This window comes from Lampetra fluviatilis, chromosome 48, assembly GCF_964198595.1.
Source record: "Lampetra fluviatilis chromosome 48, kcLamFluv1.1, whole genome shotgun sequence".
NCBI classification, from domain to species: Eukaryota; Metazoa; Chordata; class Hyperoartia; order Petromyzontiformes; family Petromyzontidae; genus Lampetra; species Lampetra fluviatilis.
In genome coordinates this window covers 344271-362680 of record NC_136322.1, presented here as the reverse complement: position 1 = coordinate 362680, position 18410 = coordinate 344271, and the positions used below count along the sequence as shown (strand labels likewise).

At 47.2% G+C, this 18410-nt stretch overlaps 1 protein-coding gene across 3 annotated transcripts; it reads right to left on the bottom strand.

Moving 5' to 3' along the window:
* Positions 1-5826: 5826 nt before the first annotated feature.
* On the bottom strand, positions 5827-18187 carry SORD (sorbitol dehydrogenase). 3 transcript variants are annotated; one of them, XM_078877654.1, is made up of 10 exons: positions 17987-18142; positions 14369-14402; positions 13825-13989; positions 12194-12353; positions 11348-11466; positions 10956-11021; positions 10434-10630; positions 8443-8564; positions 7635-7806; positions 5827-6103 (listed from the first exon to the last, which is right to left on the bottom strand). In XM_078877654.1, exons 1-9 carry the CDS (start codon positions 18041-18043, stop codon positions 7641-7643), a joined length of 1086 nt encoding a protein of 361 aa, XP_078733780.1. In that variant the 5' UTR covers positions 18044-18142; the 3' UTR covers positions 5827-6103; positions 7635-7640. The 3 variants fall into 3 exon arrangements, with proteins under 3 accessions (XP_078733780.1, XP_078733781.1, XP_078733782.1); XM_078877655.1 differs by adding an exon at positions 14661-14703 and having other exon boundaries at positions 5827-7806; positions 17987-18112; XM_078877656.1 differs by having other exon boundaries at positions 5827-7806; positions 17987-18187.
* Positions 18188-18410: the final 223 nt, after the last annotated feature.

Here is an 18410-nt window from a genome sequence, read left to right as displayed (position 1 = left end):
GATATATAAACACAGACATAACTGCAACTGATAAGATGGATTTAAATTGTGTAATCATTGGAAGGATGTTATTAACCAAGTAAAATCTTAATTACTTTACAATTTGCTTTCATATCCACATTTCCAGTTTTCTTCAGCTCATTCCCTAGCTCCGGCATTGTTCGCATTAGCAGCATTAATCTGCTCTTGCGGGATGCCGCTACTCCCACCCCACACCCCCCACCCTCTCCATCTCTCCTCCCTGGCTCCTCCCCCCCTCTCATCTTATAGAATCTCTTGTCATAAGCAACTCTTTGGCCCACTACAGCAAGTTTGTTGCTGCTGTGTTGTTCCCACCTGATGACGGACACTTGTGTTGCTTCCGAAACGTCGTGATGTAATTTTTTATTCTTTTTATTTATTTTATTTTTATACCTACGTGACTTTACCGAAAGAACCAGAGAGTATGCATTCAAATGTGGTTGCCCACAAACAGTATTTGACAGCGCTATTCGGCCCGCAGTAATGAAAATTATCGGCACCTCTGCTCAAACGCAAACTCTGACTTCCTGACCTCCGATCGCCGTGCGGTCGTTGTCGTGGCGACTGCAGAAGAACGAGCGAGAGCATGAGCTGCTGCAACTGCGCCGCGTTCACCAGCAGCAGCAGGCGGCGATGCACAAGTGTCAGGAGCGAGCGGCACGGGCTAAGCGCCTGGAGGAGACTATACGGTGTTGATTCTCGTGTTTGTTGTATACGTAGTGCTTTTTAGTGTCTGATAAATCCTGCAGAATTTGTTTAAAAAGCCTGACTGCTGATAAGACTCAGATCCAAAGTTTGGTTGCTGAAACAGATGCTGCTTGATAATATTGGTCTGGAAGGCCAACAGGCTGATGGACTGAAACATTTTTGTATGTTGAGAGACAGATTGGAGGTCTCTTTAGAGCAGGGAGTGCGTTGCAAAGACAGGGCTGCCAACACCACCCCTCCCCGATGGGTCAAGCGGTGGTTAGTTCACTCGATGCATTGTTATCCACTTTTCGATGAACGCTTCCCCAAAAAAGCACATTCATATTCCAGGTCAGAGGTTGACTCAACCACCATCCATTTTGCATGACATCGGCAGGAGCTGTCCTTTGGATAGACTGGTGCCTGCCAAAGGAATTTAGAATTTCCACCACGGGCTGCCAGTGGAAATGAGTCACCAATGCATGCTCGTTTGAAAAGGGAGACGGCACTGTCTTGAGCAGATGAACCCCCCAAGGTACAGAGTCCTCCGATTCACCCGGCGGCCGTGCACGTGTGTGCCCATCCTCTGGCCCCGCCGCCACCGGTGCTCAGGACGCATTCTCAGTTGCCGAGATGTCGCTGCTTGCCAAGGTAGAGAGGGCAGAGGGTCGCGTCCGACAGCTAGAATAAGAGGTAAGTCCGTCCACCTCGACCGCCTCCTCACTCGCTTCTGTCCTGCCCTTCGACCCCGCTGTGTTTGTTCAGCACATCAAAACCAGTTTGGCGCATGCTCCAATTCAGTGGCTCCCCAACACTACACCATTTCCAGCGAACAACCATGCACCGATGAAATCTTTCAAAGTGATCATTACTCTAGATCCTAGTATCTCAAGTTTAATTTATACTGGTAGGAACGAAGTGGACCAGCCTACAATAGATTATTTCGTCCGTCTGTCCGTCCGTCCGTCATATCCGGCAGCATGACACTCCCAGTGTATGATGTGTGAGTGAGTCAGTGGTAGTGTGAGTGAGTGTATGATGAGTGAATGGGTCAGTGGTTATGTGAGTGTATGATGTGTGAGTGAGTCAGTGTAAGATGAGTGAGTGTATCACGTGTCTGGCAGTGAGTCAGTGTAAGATGAGGGAGTGTATCACGGCATCCTCCCCGCCATCACGGCTACCAATGTCTATTGCCTGCATCTGTCTCAGCCTGCCTGCAATGTTCCGTCCTGCCCAATGCCTTACGTCCTGTATGTAACTGGTCTGTACTAACTGTCTGCAACCTGTCTGGCGGTGACAGCTTTGCGTGTTCTCCACTTGTTGAACGGTTCGAACCCAGCGGCCGCCATGATTGTTACTGTGATTTTTATAATCATGACAATATTACGCTACGTCTGCTTCACGGTGGGCGTTAAAGATCCCTCCTGTTAGGACATTATTTGCCACTGTCCGGGGTCCAAGATTGCCAAATACAAAAATGACACCGCAAATTTCTAAAGTGGGATTATACAGAGCATCAATCATCGCTCCCTCCAGGCACACTGATGCCCCGGCTCACTTACAATTGAGACTTTGCTGGTCTCTGGAGTTCGCACCTGGTTAAACTAAATAAACCGTTGTCTGCTCATATACAGGGTGTTTAAAAAGATGGACCCAATTTCAAAGCAGTATATTTCACAATGGCAACATGTTACAAATACACAAAAAGTTACAAACGGTTTAATGAGCTATCAAGTTTTACTAACCATTTTATAAATGCTCTGTGCCCTCCACCTGCTGTACGAGCAACATCGAGATAGTTAAATTCGTCCCAAACGCCTCTCAGTGTCTTCTTCCACTGAAGTCACCACTGCCGTGATTCTGTTTTTGAGGTCATCAAGATTAGTCGCTAATGGTGGCACAAAAACAGTCTTTGACGTATCCCCACAAGAAAAAGTCGCAGGGTGTGATGTCTGGGGATCTTGGGGGCCAAGAGTGTAGTGCCAAGTCTTGGGGTCCAGTGCGACCTATCCAACGTTGAGGCAGTGTGTCATTTAGAAAACGTCAAACGTGCAGGTGCCAATGTGGCAGTGATCCATCTTGCTGAAAAATGAAGTCATCGGAATCTTCATCAAGTTGTGGAAAGAGCCATTTCTACAGCATTTCGAGATATGCTTGCCCCGTAATTGTGTTTCCCTCGAAAAAAAAGGGCCATAAACCTTTCTTTGAGAAACAGCACAAAACACGTTCACTTTCGGGGAATTACGCTCATGCTCTACAGTTTCGTGTGGATTCTCTAATCCCCATATGCGCACATTGTGACGGTTAACTTTACCGCTTAGATGAAACGTTGCTTCAGCACTAAAAATCAAACTCGATAAGAAGCTGTCGCCCCTCCATGTTCTGTAACACCGCATAACAAAATTCTACATGCTTTCCTTTGTCACCTGCACGAAGAGCCTGTACCATTTGCAACCGGTATGGCCTCATGATTTAACGTCGCATTAACACATGCCAGACAGTCGTATGAGGAATCGCAAGTTCTCGGCTGGCACGACGAGTGGACTTCTGCGAACTACGCAGAAAACTCACTTGAATTCTGCTCACGTTTTCCTGAGGTGCATGGTCGCCCTGTACTCTTCCCCTTACATAAACAGCCTGTTTCCTCAAATTGTCGGTACCAACGACGAATGCTCTTTGACATTGGCGGATCAATGCCAAAACACCGTTGAAACGCATGCTGCACCACAATTATGGATTCAGTCTTGCTGAACTGCAGAACGCAAAACGCCTTGTGTTGTGGGGTCGCCATCTTGCGAATGACTGAGGCTAGGGGCTGTTTGTGCGCTGGTAGAGACATCTAGCGGTAATCATTTGAAACTCTATGCCCCACCCTTTCAAGTGGTAAGAGTTTCATTTATTGGCGGTTCGTGGTTGCAGAGTCATAACGATTTCAAATTGGGTCCATCTTTTTAAAATACCCTGTATTGTCTGCCTAATTAGGTCTCCGATGCACCTCTGGAAAGAGTGTTTATTATTAGTATAAATACGCGTATCAAGACTTTTTCAGGAGGGTCCTACGTTGTTGCAGTAGGGGGCGATGTTGCTCTATGTAAATTCCAATTGAGTAATGTTTAGGTGGTTTTTCAATATTGGAATGCTTGGAAAATACCAGTGTACATTGTGTGGGTTTTTGGGTCTTTATTTGCTATGGGCAAAAAATCTTGAGAACCCGATGGAAACCCATGCAGAACAGGGGGAGAACTTTCAAACGCGAGTGTCGCGTGAGTCTGCAACCTGCGTTGTCGAGGCTGTGCCTCTCCTATGCGGCACCTTCACCTGGACCGCACCGCCCTGGTTGTGTCCTCCCACGCGGCACGTGTAGCTAAAGGTGAAAGCCAAGAAGCGGGGGCGTGAGCGGCAGGACAATGTGATGCGTTTGACAGAACGCTCACACGGCTTCACGAGGACGTCCACCGACATCCTGCATGGCTTTCCCGTCGTGAGTGCGCTCCCTCCCCCACCCCTGCCTCCGGCCCCCCACCCCCCCACCCTCCACTTCTCAATGCCGAATCGACGCAAAAACGTGAGAAATGCAGCAATGGCAGGTCAAAATATTCCCCTCCAGTGCCCGATTAGTGCGGCGAAGATGCGCGCAAGAGACGGATAAGTATCATTTGCGGGCTGTTTTAAGCCGGTCGGCCTTGTATGGCTGCAGGCCATAGGAAATCAAGTTATGGGCCGCATTCTGCCCAACGGCTGTAGGTTTTCCAATCTTATCTTGAATGTAACATTTGCACATGAGCATGTCGTTTTTCATACATTGTAAATAATCGATTCTTAAATGCATAATTCTGGTCCTGTATTGTGAGCGCACGCGTCATCTTCTTGTTGGACACGTGATGGGCGTTGACACGGCTCGTGTCTCCCGGCACAGGCAGGATCTTTGCTGTGGCAGGAGATGGGCCGGCGTTACAGACAGCTGGAGCCACTGGTGTGATGCTGGCGAGATGCTGATGAGACGCCTATGTGGCGTTGGTATGACACCAGTGAGACGTCAGTGTGATGCAGTGATGCCATTGAGACACAGGTGAGGCGCTGGTATCACGCTGGTCTGACGCTGTATAGACGCTGGTGCGACAACTGTGATGCTGGCAAGACGCTAGTGTAATGCTGAGTGACGCGGCACCGCGATTGAAATACCCCGTCGCAACACATCAGTAACGGGGGAGGGGGGGCGAATTTCACACCTTTGCAGAACTTTCGTTATTGCTGGTGTTTTTGCGCTATTCACGTGCATTGTAATTATCATTTATAGCCCTCGTAAACCCACTGCTGGACGAAGGCCTCCACATGCCATGTCTGTCATGAGGGCCATTTGCTCATTTCACCAGGCTGGTCATTCAGGGTGAATGAGGGCCCTAACCAGTTCAGATTTCACGCACCACTGATGTTAACCATGGCTAGGACTCAAACTCAGGTGCCTCTTGAATATATTTCACGGCAAGATGGAGGCCACATGTGCCAAGTTAAACATTGTATTTATTATCGCATGATTTTGCTCGCAATCGTATGGTTTGTTTGAGTGCCATGCACAGGTATCTACAATAATGGCTGTTTTTTTTAAACATCATCACTTGATCACTAATGCTCTGCTGTGACTGAATTTTTGGTTTGTAAAATGGAACAGATGAACAGATTATTTGGCAGTCTATTACAATGTTATTTGATCGATATGAAAATAATCATGGCACATATTTGTTTTGGGTTGTTGTGTGTGGCTCATTTGGAAAATACAATTTTATAATGCAATGCTTTGCGATTGCTTTTTATTAAATAGAAATGTCACGAATATTTTTTTTTACATTTGACGCTTGACATGATTTTGTAATCGAACTTCAGGATACTGTACATACAACTGTATTTAAGGATATAAAATAAATGAGGACTTTTTTCTTCACAATTAGACATTTTCACAAACGCGATAGCCAGTTTGGTATTTTAGAGTAATAATTACATTTCCTGTGTTAATTACCTCAGTTGAATTAGTCTGTGCACTTTGCTTTAAGTTGCATTAATACGGAGGTTAATTACACTCATCTGTCAATCACAGCAACTCCAACGCTTTGGTCTGTTATGGACACAACTTAAATAAAACAAGCGGCTATTGGGCAATAGGCTGCACATCCTTGGCTTTGAGACACGACTTTGAAACTTAATGGCACTGTGATATCACGAGCATAACACGCACTATGACGGCATGCCTTACTAATTTTAAAACTTGTGTCAAACAGAATCTATGACATACAAGCCCTGGTGTATGTATCTGTGCAAGAGGAGCTTTTGAATGTTGTGGCTTGTGTCTTCCTATAACATCTGCGGGTCCACTCTTGAGGAGACGGGGAATTTTGACGTTCTGTTGAACCAATGAGAAGGAACAAGAATGCCAACACGGAGGAGGATCCCGCCATGTGTAGAGGCTCGAGCAGCAGCAGCAGAGGCACTCAGCCAATGCTGTTACCTCAATCGCGTCGATTTTTCCCTCCACATTTAGAAGCACACGTTTCAATTATTTGCTGCTGTGAACTTCCACGTGATAAGCCACTTCTTTGAGCTATAAATTGTGGCCAGGTCGCTTCTGAAAAATAAGCTAATGGCTCCGTGAGATTAAAATAAGTTTAGTTTTTTTGTATATATTTTTAAGTGATTTGTTTACTTTGCCTATAATTTGCACTACTATCATGTTTTTGTATTATGTTGTTGTAACATTCTGACCTGCCCCCACTGGACATCTGTGGAAAAGAGCTTTATAGCTCATCAGATTGCTCGAGTATAAAAAAAAATATCTTCTGATTCTGATTAGCACCGATGCTCTCCTGACAAAACAACTTCTCCTTTGTGATACACATTTGGTAGTGATGCCCGTGTTACTTCTGGCAGTGCAGTGGTAACACTAGTGCCACGCAGCCAGAGGTGCCTGCGTTCCATTCCCAAGTCAGGTGCCTTTCCTTTTGTGGCGTTTGCATTCTCTCCCTCCTGTTCTGCATGGGGTTTTCCCAGTTTCTCTGGTTTCCTCCCACAGCTAAAAATTCGTAGGGCATGTGAGAAAATGCACCACATATCATGGGTAAAAGACAACTGAAGCGACCTCAGAAGTAGCTCTGCGGGTATCATCTTTCAGATATTGTTCTTCAAAGTGGGGTGATGTTACAGCAGTGTTCTGTGAGCATTCCAATTTGAGGGTTGTCTCGAAAACACTCGATAACCCACATGCAGTAAGTCCTTGTTTAATGCGGTAGATGCGTTCCCCTTGAAGTTCCGTATTCAACAAAAACGCCTTAAGTGAAAACAAGTTCCCCATACATAATGTCATGATACATTGTGGCGAGATACGATGTATGCACACAGTGAGATGGCGGGACAAATAACGAAGGGTGCATGGCAGCATTACTGTATCACACCGCTCAGCTGCACAGATCAAGAGAGAAGCTTGTTGTTGACCAATCAGAAATTTCGTTATAACGGCACGCATTCCCTGTCAGAATGGGCTCACTTCCACATTGTGCAAAAACTGTTCCTCAATGGTAGAACCGTGCTCTTCTAATGCATTAGTGTGAACACGCAATAAGCGATGACTTGCGAGTTTCATCAGAACACTTTACAGTCCAACTTTGATAATTATTTGTTCTATCATCTTCGCACAGATGGCCACACGTTAATTGTGCTAACTCACTCCATCGTCCATTTAATCTGCCTCTGGACAAAAGTACACTTTCTGAACAATGAGTTTGTGTTTTTTTGACAATCCACAACATTCATGCCACATTTAGAAGACAAGCACATACAACAACAGGAGGTGATATGACAATGAGGGGATATGAAAGGTAATGTGACGATGTGGCTTGACAATGGGGTGGCATGAGTGATGATGAGGTGCATGGGGAGACCTGCGATTAGGGCTGCTCGTCGTCGGGGTCGCACTTGATCATGACTTTGATGCCCTCCCCTCGCCGTGTTACCTCGAACGCCTCGAGCGCCGAGGAGAGCGGGAAGCGGTGCGTGACGAGCGGCTGCACATCCACGTGCCGCGACGCCAACATGGCGATCGCCGTCGGCCACCTGCAACGCCGCACCAGAGACGAAGTCGTTTCAGGGGTCTCACCTGTGCCCATCTTGCTCGATTTTCACCCGGGCTGCGTTTACTGGGTTCGCACCCGTGTTGTGTTTACTGGTCTAACCTGTGCTGTGGTTATAAGTCTCACACCAATTTTTATTTTTATTTTACCAGGTAAGGCCCATTGAGCTATAAAGCTATTTTTCATAAGCGACCTGGCTATCACAAATGATAGCTCAACGAAGTGGCTAATCATGTGGATATTTATTGCAGCCAAATACTTTAAATACTCTAAACACCCTATGATCACAGCACACATGTGCTGTGGTTATAGGTCTCACACCTGTTCTGTAGTTCTTGCAATCATACATGTAGCTATCAGAATTGCAGCTGTTCTATGGCTATCGTTCTCACACCTGCGCTGGGATGACTTCCCCAAACTCCACTAAATTATCATCATTTTACTGCCACCCCCTGGAACGAAATTCTATCATTTGACACTGTTGATGTTGCTCCCACTTGTTAACTAGCGGACGAGTCAGCAGAGGAATGACGCTGCCAACGAGAACGAATCAGGGTTCAGGGCTCTGGTGAGCAGCGACACACCGGCACCGCCGTCTCCGCCACCGCTGCGGGCTCACGTGTTGCAGTAGCGGAAGACGCCACGGATGTCGACCTCCCGCACGGCGGCGTTGAGGATGGGCAGGGTGATGGACGTGGGGCCCATACCCACCAGCACCAGGACTCCCCCGGAGCGCGTTGCCTGGCGTGGCACGCGCACACACATACATACGCGTACATGCACACACACATACACGTACATGCACACACAAAACAAAGATACCTCAACAGCCTTAACAAGTACTGTTAGGGAGCACCTATGAAGGCTGGCATGGTACACAAGGAGATGGGTGGCCAGCACCATGCCCGGCCGCCTTTGTCTCCCCAGTTGCGATGTTTACACACTGCACCAGGTACTCATTTGAGCCTGAGTCGGCCTAGGGGAGGCTCAGAAACGGCTCAGATAATCATCACTTGTTGGGCATGAGCAGGAATCGAACTCATGTCAATAGGTTTGTAACACAGCATGCCAAGCACTGCATTACTGCTCCCCACACTTGCATACATGCACACAAACGTACAATAACTGTCGTTAACCACTAAGTGGTGGTGATATCACCACGGGACTTGTGCCATGCTAGGTACACACATACACATGTATTGGAAAAGCATTCTTTGAAACAAATCTGTTGAGAATGGGGAAGGATGCCGCTGGGTTGTATGTTCACGTGTCAGCATGCCGGAGGGGAGAGGACGCTGGATCATGGGTTATGGAGTGACTTTCCCAGAAATTCCGGTTAATATATTGTTATGACCACATTTTACTCCACCGTTTCATTACTCATTAAATTAGATACCAATCAAACATCTAATAGTTGATGCATTCAACTACCGTATTCATGAAGCACTTTTTAAAAGAATTGGCAAAAAAGTTTTGCATCAAAGCTTTTGTTCATGTATGTACAGTATACAATATAATTAGATCATATATGCTTTGTAGATTTCACGTCAATTGGTCAACCATATATGTAAAATCATTCTGTCAATGGAAAGAAATCGGTATTATAATTGTCTACTATAATAATGGCAAGACTAAGACCAAATCTCCCAGAATGCACACAATCTTATCAGATCTTGGGAGCTAAGCAGGGTTGAGCCTAGATAGTTTGGATGGGCGACCACCATGCAAACCGGGATGTTATGTAGGCGGCTGCGGGGCTACGTGGTTGTCAGCCAAGTGCCGAGAAGAGACGTCCAGACACGAGTAAGAAAGGGAAGTTGTGAATTCGGTTGTGCCTATCAGTCGGTCACATTCACTCTTTGCTTTTGATGGTGACCATAGACCAGGCTTTTTAATTGAAGTGGCTGAAAACATCTTAGTCCTTTCCCGTTCCGAGACATCTGAAAGTTGCAGGGTGGGTATCCCGCTTACCACTGCATCTCGGAACACGCAAGCGGTTAGCATTAATTTTACTTAGAGAGGCGTAGTGCCGCTCTTTTTAAATGCATTGTACTCTATTCAATGCAGACAACTGCAGAGACAACAACGGCGCCAAACTGTGTCACACGCCCTCACGCATGGCCTTTTACTTCCTATTCTGTTCCGAATCCATTCCGTTTCGAATCCATTCCGTTCCGATGACGTAAACGTACGTAACCGGAACGGAAATTGGAAGAAAAATTGATGATATACACATACATTCGTCATCAGAATAGGAAAGGGTTAATATATATGCACCTCCATGTTCGCGGGTTGCACAGCATTGTTAGATGCAGTTACAAGTTTAAGTTTGTGTTGTTTAACCAAGGGTGAGGACTCAGGAGGCCAGGATAGTCTTATTTGAAAAAGTTACTTTGGTGACCAAAATTACAAGCGAATCAAATCATTAAATTACAGCAACAAAATATAAATCGGAAGAAAAAAACAACAATACTACCATGTGAGCAATCAAAAATATTCTGAATATAACTCGTAGTTAAATAAAAATTATATATTAAATTCCCTGCAGTGTTAATAGGCTCGTACAGGTTACCTCCCGGTTGATCACAGCGGACGTGCGGGCGAACTCACGTAGATGCTGGCCTGCACGCACGCCTCAGCGCCTGTGCACTCGATGGAGATCTCAGGTGGCGCACCGCCTAGGCACTCGGCGACGCGACGCGCCATGTCCTGCGGGCCGCCCAAGCAGGCCTCGCTGCCCGCCCCCGAATGGAGGACGAAGTCGGCTCCCAGCTCCCGCGCCTTCGCCAGACGCTCGCTCGACAGGTCTGCAAAAACGAAGTGCGGTTACCCACATACGTGCCGAAGAATTTCAACATACGTACGCACGAACCTCTCAACGCAGCGGATCGCAAACTGCGGTAAAGCCCTTTAGGGGAGGCCACGGGCTGCCGTGTGGGTCGTTACATAATACCTGTGGTGGTGACGACGGTAGTCGTAGTGATAATTGATGACTCAATGATGGTGATTGCTATGATGGTAAGAAGTGATGACAATGATAGTGATGAAGATGACAATTATGACAGTGGAAAGTATGATGATGGTTAAAGTGATGATGGTGGCTATTACGATTATGATGATGAAGCCATGTACCTGTGATGACCACCTTTGCCGCCCCCATCGCTTTGGCCACGAGGAGGCACACGAGCCCGATGGGACCTGAGGAATGTGGATCAAAGAGGTGACATCACTCCCCACGTCTCCACAATGTTTCGAATAAATAATACTGATTCCACAGTACCCTCATTCAGACTGCGTGAGGTGAGTTCGTGCAAGGTCAGGTGAGGTGTGATAAGGTTAGGTCAGTAACCAGATGAGGTGTGGTCAGGTAAGGTGAGAAACCAGGTGAGTAGTAACCAGATGAGACCAGGGGAAGTTATTGTCCAGATGAGGCAGGGTCAGATGAGCAACCAGTCACCAGGTGAGTAGTAAGCAGGTGAGGTGATACCAGGTGAAGTGCGGTCAGGTGGTAAGGGGTAGCCCACCTGCCCCACAGATGAAGACGTAGCTGCCCAGTGAGACGCCGGCGCGGCGGCACGCGTGGATGCCCACGGAGAGCGGCTCAATGAGGGCCCCCTCCTCATAGCTCACGTTGTCAGGAAGCCTGCACCGGACCAGCACCGCCGTCGCCATGGTTACTGGTGAACGCCCCGACACCCCTCCGCCAACCACCCTCCTCCGTAATCTAGTCCAGGCACAGGACTTCTCTCTCCTTCTGTCTCCGTCTCTCTACGAGGTGCATTCATTCTCAAGCCTCCTCATGCAATGTCACAATTAGACGCTCTGCAGTGTCGCAATGTGCTGTGATATAAGCTCAAAGAAACAGTGACACATAACAGTCCCACCCAGCACAAGACAATTCAAAGTGTTCCCTTGTTGTAAGCAGCATGGGGAAATGCTCTGCTTTTCCAGTTTTGAGCCAGTGGTGGATATTCCACATGACTCCAGCACAAAAGGTTTGAGGTGACCTAAGTGGAAGAGAAGTTGGCATCGCACATGGTAAGATGAACGATAGGAACATATGGATCCATATATTGATTACAATATATATTAACCCTCGCCACTGCAAAACAAATTGTGCAGGCTGCATTGAATCATTCAAGGTTCATTCAAATTAATCATTGATATTATGAACCGATGTAGAATGTAGTCCCAACGCATTGAACAAAATCAGTACAAACGAGACGGTCAAAAGGACACCAGAAAAAAAGGCTGTACATCTCAGATCCAACCACTGGCCCAAATTATAACAATCATTGGAGCCACTGGGAAGGCGGGGGGGGGCGTGGGGGTGAACGACTCCGACTCTGCTGAACACTGGGGGCGCTCACTTGTAGCAGAAGCTGGCACTGTGCGTGTAGTAGCGACACAGGCTGCCGTGGTCGGGAGGCGTCGCGCAGAAGAAGATGCTCGGGGAGAGGTTGTAGCGGCCGTTTTTGCAGAATTCATCGTTCTCGCGCGGCACGCCAGGCTCAATGGCCACCCGGTCCCCTGGGCACAAGCGTGACAAAGGCAACAATCCCCTGTATAGCCTTAACAGACTTTTTGGGGCAAGTGCTATGAGCGAGCACCTATGAAGGCCAGCACGGCACTCGAGGGGGTGGGTGGCCAGCACCACGCCCGTCCGCCTTTGTCTCCCGAGTGACGATGTTTACACATCGCACCAGGTACTCAATTGAAGCCGAGTCAACTTAGGGGAGGCCCAGGACCAGTTCAAATAATCCTCACTGATGTTTGCCATGAAGGAGAATCGAACTCGGGTTGCCGGGTTCGTAACATGCTAACAACTACACTACCGCTCCCATGAAGGGGTGGCCAGTACCACGCACAGCCGTTTTTGCCTCCCGAGTGTTGATGTTTACATACCACACCAGGCACCCATTTAAAGCTCCGTTGACTTCGGGGAAGCTCAAGACTAGTGCAGATATTCAACACTGATGTTGGCCATAAGCGGTAATCAAACTCAGGTGGCCAGGTTTGTAGCGCCGTACGCTAACGACCGCAATCCTGCTCTCCATGGACACACGCACACGTGCACATAGACATGCGCACACGGATGGACACGTGGACAAATGACGTTAAGAGCAGGCGATGGATGATGCAGGGTCAAGTCACACAGCAACTCCTAGCCTAACTATGATTCCCGACAATGATTCATTACAATTGTGGCAACCTTGTTACGAATGCATCTTGTGTCACGTGCGCTGGGCCCATTGTGAGCATTTTGTAAGAATGTCTCTGAACCGTTGGCGTGTTTTGTGCGTGTTTTGCGTGTATTTTTGCGTGTTGTGCATTCGAGCTCCATAAATGTCACGAGCTGTGAGCACGTTGTGTGCGGCGAGTGCGTCGCCCGTTTTTTTCACCCACACCGCGAGTCTTGTGGGCATCTTGAGCATGTCTTGAGCATTTAATTTACTCTCTGTATGACTCCTGCATGTTATGTATATTGTAAACATGACGAATGCATGTTGAACTTCTTTTGTACTGTATGTGGCCAACCATGCTTATGCAAGGTGCATGGGAAGGACAACAACTAATGCACAAAAAGTAGTTCAAAGATTTAAAAGGTCATAGCTCCAGTGGCTTCCTAATATCGGAAGCGTTCAAGATGGCCGCAGAATCGGATATGAAAACGTGCGATGCAGTGACCGTCTTCGTTCAATGGTTAGCCAAAAGCCGCTGCAGGAATAATATAAGCATAACGTAAGCGTATCCATATGTTGGGCGCGCATCGCGTGTTTTCCTCAAGGTGTGCCGCGAATCTCGTGCTTGTCACGTCGTCACACATTTGCCGCTATACTTTTGCATCTCGCGCAAGTTGCGTGGGCCAGGCAAATGTTCCCATCATGTGTCGCGTTCACATAACACGCTCCGCGAACGTTCTATCACAAGGAGTCTCGCGCGCGTCACGATCGTGCTGATAGTGCGCTGTGCGCGGTGTGGGCGCGTCCGTGCCGCAGACCAGGAACGAGATGGGTGACGCTGGCCCCCACGGCGCACACGGTGCCAGCCGCCTCGTGGCCCAGCACCATTGGCTCTCGAAGCACAAAGTCTCCAATGCGGCCGTGCTGCCAGTAGTGCACGTCCGAGCCGCAGATGCCCACCGAGTGCATCTTGAGCAACACCTCTGTTGGGGGGTCACATGGCACAAAGGTGCAGACACACCCACACCTTCACCTTTACTATCACCAACACCACAAAGACAAAGATCCCCCTGTAATTCTAGATTTGAAGCTTTCGTGACTACAAGGATTCATATTCTTAGGTTTTTTCGGTAAAATCACGTAGGTAAAAAATTAAAATAAAAAATTAATAAAAGTAAAATTTGTATTAAATAAAAATCACGTTTCGGAGGCAACACAAGATGGCGCTACCATTCAGATGTATGCCTTTGACATATCAAGGAATCACCGAGATGGCGGGGAAAGGATCATTCCCTAGATACCTCTCTACTTTTTCCACTGCTGGACGAATGGGTGGTTTCATGGTTGCGGTTCGGCTCTTACCGTTGGGGCCCGGCACAGGTATTTCCCGGTTCACCTGCGTACGCAGAGTCAAGGAAGGGAGAGTGTAACTGCAGCGGTGATGAACGCAGCCAGATTGTAAAATGCTCACACGCCTGTGGCTATGCTCTAACCACTATTCAATTCTGTACCCGATGAGAAAACCCCATCATAAATAGAAAACAACAGTGCAGGGAGGAAAAAAAACGTTTTAAATCATGCATGCCGACTCTTGCACTGATTAGTCCTGTTAAGGATGAAACCAGTCGACAGTTGTCTCTGTCTCAATGCTTACCTATTAGTTGGGTCACATTTTCTCGAATTGAATTCATGGTGATCTAAGACAAGAGGGCCACAATTCTGTTATTCAGTAACTGTTAATGATGTTTGCACCACGCATAAAATACTGGGTGCTGTGTAAAGCTTAAATGGTTGTAATAAGTCATTAATCTAGCCCACTCGGTTGACTGGAACAATCCATCAACGCAAACATAAACACATTCCTGCTGAGGGAGCTGGTAGGAACGTTGGGTTGCTCGGTCAATGGCCAGGGTTAACGGCGGCGTGGTGTATTCCGCAAATATGCCCGACTGTGAGGGCAGGCACAAGCTGGCGTGAGTAGGTTAAACGTTGAGTTTTATAAGGGCACCACGGGGTGACCAGCCCCTCCCCACCCAGCCCCACCCTCCTCACCCAGCCCTCAAGCCCCTCCCTACCCTCTCCACCCAGCCCCTCCCCACCCTCCCCTCCCCACCCAGCCCCACCCTCCCCACCCAGCCCCTCCCACCCCCTCCCTGCACGACGGACGGACACAATAATCCCCTGTGGGGGATTCTACCAGTATGACTACTCCTGGTCTGTGCCAACTCAAACTCGGCTACATTCACCCCGGTTCTGTCTATTGAGTACTTTGTTGAGCAATGATGAGTATTATATCACTATGTAACACCATTTTTTGTTCCTGGGTACTAAGTGTTATTTTTATTTATTGCTTATGCCTAAAAAGTATAGAAAGTGGCTATTATTCCCCACACACTTTGCTTTTGGAAATAACACTACCACTAACATTTTTTTTGTGTTACACAGTGTTATGTGTACTTGAATGTGCATACTCATTCACCAGTGGTCATTCACCTCCTTAACACTCTTCTTCCTCTTCTATCATTGTTACGGTTTCTCATGAAAGTCACTCCTTGATTCCTCCACCCCGCATGTTGAGGACACAGTCTACACCGTGCTGACACAGTGGCTGACACAGGTCATGGAGTTCAACCCCGACCCGAACGCCTGCTGTATATTTGGAGTTTGCGTGTCTCTCTCCCCATGGTTACGTGGATATTTATCCGGGTCCTCTGGTTTTTCCATCCACATTTAGAATCAACATCACGCGTTTGGAGTATTCGGCTGCTCGAAATTTACACGTGATAAGCCATCTTCGTTGAGCTATCACTTTGGCCTTACCTGGTAACAAATAAAGTTTAGTTTAGACTGATTGGACTTATCCATGCCATGTTCAACCACCAGACCCATCATTCATTATTTTTCCTCTTCATATTCTCATATGGCTTTTACTCATTCCCCATTCATTCAATTCATTCATCATCAAACTTAATTTGGAGCTTTCGTGACTGCAGGAATTATTATTTGGTTCTTTCGGTAAAGTCACGTATAAAGATAAAATAATAAATTAAATTAAATACTAGCATACGACGTTTCGATTGCAACACAAGCAATCATCATCAGGTATAAATTAAATAGGAACACAAATCTAGTATACTTAGAAATGCAATGTAATACAACAGAGAGTCGGATAACATAACAGTCAACACCCTATCTGGTTGATTACGTTCTTCCTGAGAATGCTAAATTTGAGAGAGAGATTAAACACAGAACCAGAAACATAGACAGACATATAAGCAGACAGATATCACAGAGATATGTCTGTCTATGTTTCTGGTTCTGTGTTTAATCTCTCTCTCAAATTTAGCATTCTCAGGAAGAACGTAATCAACCAGATAGGGTGTTGACTGTTATGTTATCCGACTCTCTGTTGTATTACATTACATTTCTAAGTATACTAGATTTGTGTTCCTATTTAATTTATACCTGATGATGATTGCTTGTGTTGCAATCGAAACGTCGTATGCTAGTATTTAATTTAATTTATTATTTTATCTTTATACGTGACTTTATCGAAAGAACCAAAGAATCATTCATCATCATTTACTGCCATCAATTTAACTTTTACCGAATTCACGCATCACAGATTTACCCCCATTGCTTCCTCGCATCTCTTTCATTCACCTCATCTCGACCATTATATTCATATGTACCATTATTAATTCCTTGGTTAAAGCGCTATACAAATCCCTTTAAGATTCACTCACCCACTCAACCATTCACCGACTCACTCACCCACTAATCACACTGCAGGTCACAAACGTTTCTCTCTCTCTGCTTGTTCCCTCACACTGCTCCACTCTGGAATTCCCCCCCATCATTTATTTCTCCCAAGCTTTGCTCACAGAGACGTGTCAACGCTTGCATATTATTACTCGTGCTGTTTGTTGCTGGCCGCTTGACATTTTTGGCCCGTGCTCCGAAACTGTGACAACAAATACTGCCGCCCTGCATACTCAGTACATAATACTCAGTAGGGCGTCCCGAGGGACAGTCGCGGAAGACGCGAGGAGAAACAAGAGACTGTGAGCGGGAGACACTGAGACGATGCGAGTGAAACACAGATACGTGTAGACAAGACGGCAGAGGTGTGGACTCGAGTCATGTGACTTGGACTCGAGTCAGACTCGAGTCATGAATTTGATGACTTGCGACTCGACTTGGACTTGCATCTCGACTTGGACTTGCATAACAATGACTTTGTCCCACCTATGAAATGTGGACTCGAGTCATGTGACTTGGACTCGAGTCAGACTCGAGTCATGAATTTGATGACTTGCGACTCGACTTGGACTTGCATAACAATGACTTTGTCCCACCTCTGCAAGACGGATATATGGGGAGAGAGAGTGAGACGCAGATAGACGGGAGACATGGAGAGAGAAACGAGATTACTCTATATGAAGAGAGACACGGAGACAGATACGAGTAAGAGAGACATACACAGAAAATATATATACAGTATACAGTACAGAGATAGAGAAACACACGGTGACCAAGACAGACAAGCAATGGGAGCGACTCGCACAAAAAGAATCAGTCCAGTTGACATTTACATAAACTGTTGGGGTATCCCTGTGCACGCATCTTTCGTGGGATTAGAATGCACTGAGTGACAGTACTTACAGTCTACAGCCGCATCGTTTACATCAGCTGATCGCATGAACGTGCAACGCGGCAATACACAGAGCTCAAAAACACAACTCACCCCGCACGGCCCAGCCTACGCAGCCGTGGTTCAGCATCAACCAAACTTACACCACCGCTGCCCATCAACTTCAAACCCCCCGGGACCTCCCTCCCCGGGCCGGCCTGGCTCACTCTACCGGTGCAGGCGGCGCGAAACCGGCAGGGCGAGCAGCCTCAGCAAGCCGGCGGGGGATCTGAGAGTCTCCCCGTGCTCGAGTTTCTTACCAACCCTCGCTACGGCCGGTTACTCACCAGCCGGAGGTCTTTGGCCGCGTACACGACGACCGAGGTGTTGTTGAGAGCAGCCATCTCGTGGATGGTTGGAAATGGAGACGGTGTTGTTGGCAAGGGGAGCGTGAGTGTCCGTGGTGTTGATGCTGCTGCTATCCTGCAGGGGACACGAGTTTGGGAAATGCAGTTTTGTGGGTTCCCTATAGGGAGTGCTTGAAAGATCCTCCCTTCCTCTTTCCCCATCCCCCGTGGCAAAGGTCGTTTTGTCAACAAGCCCCTTAGTTTTAACTTGTGTCAGCGTTTATGAGTTTGTCATTAAACCGTGTTTACTTACACCGTGCCAGCCTCCCGTTACACAACATCCGACTGGACGTCTGTGAAAAAGAGCTTCAATATACATAAGTTCACTGGATGATGCATTCACCAATTACAACTGGGATGTTCC

Excerpts from the sequence above, each read along its gene's own strand:
- SORD (XM_078877656.1), bottom strand. The coding sequence starts at position 18,043 with ATGGCTGCTCTCAACAACACCTCGGTCGTCGTGTACGCGGCCAAAGAC. Across the intron at positions 14,403-17,986 it reads CGGCCAAAGACCTCCGGCTG|GTGAACCGGGAAATACCTGT; the intron begins GTGAGTAACCGG and ends CTGCGTACGCAG. Across the intron at positions 7,807-8,442 it reads GTCTTCCGCTACTGCAACAC|GTGGCCGACGGCGATCGCCA; the intron begins GTGAGCCCGCAG and ends GCGGCGTTGCAG.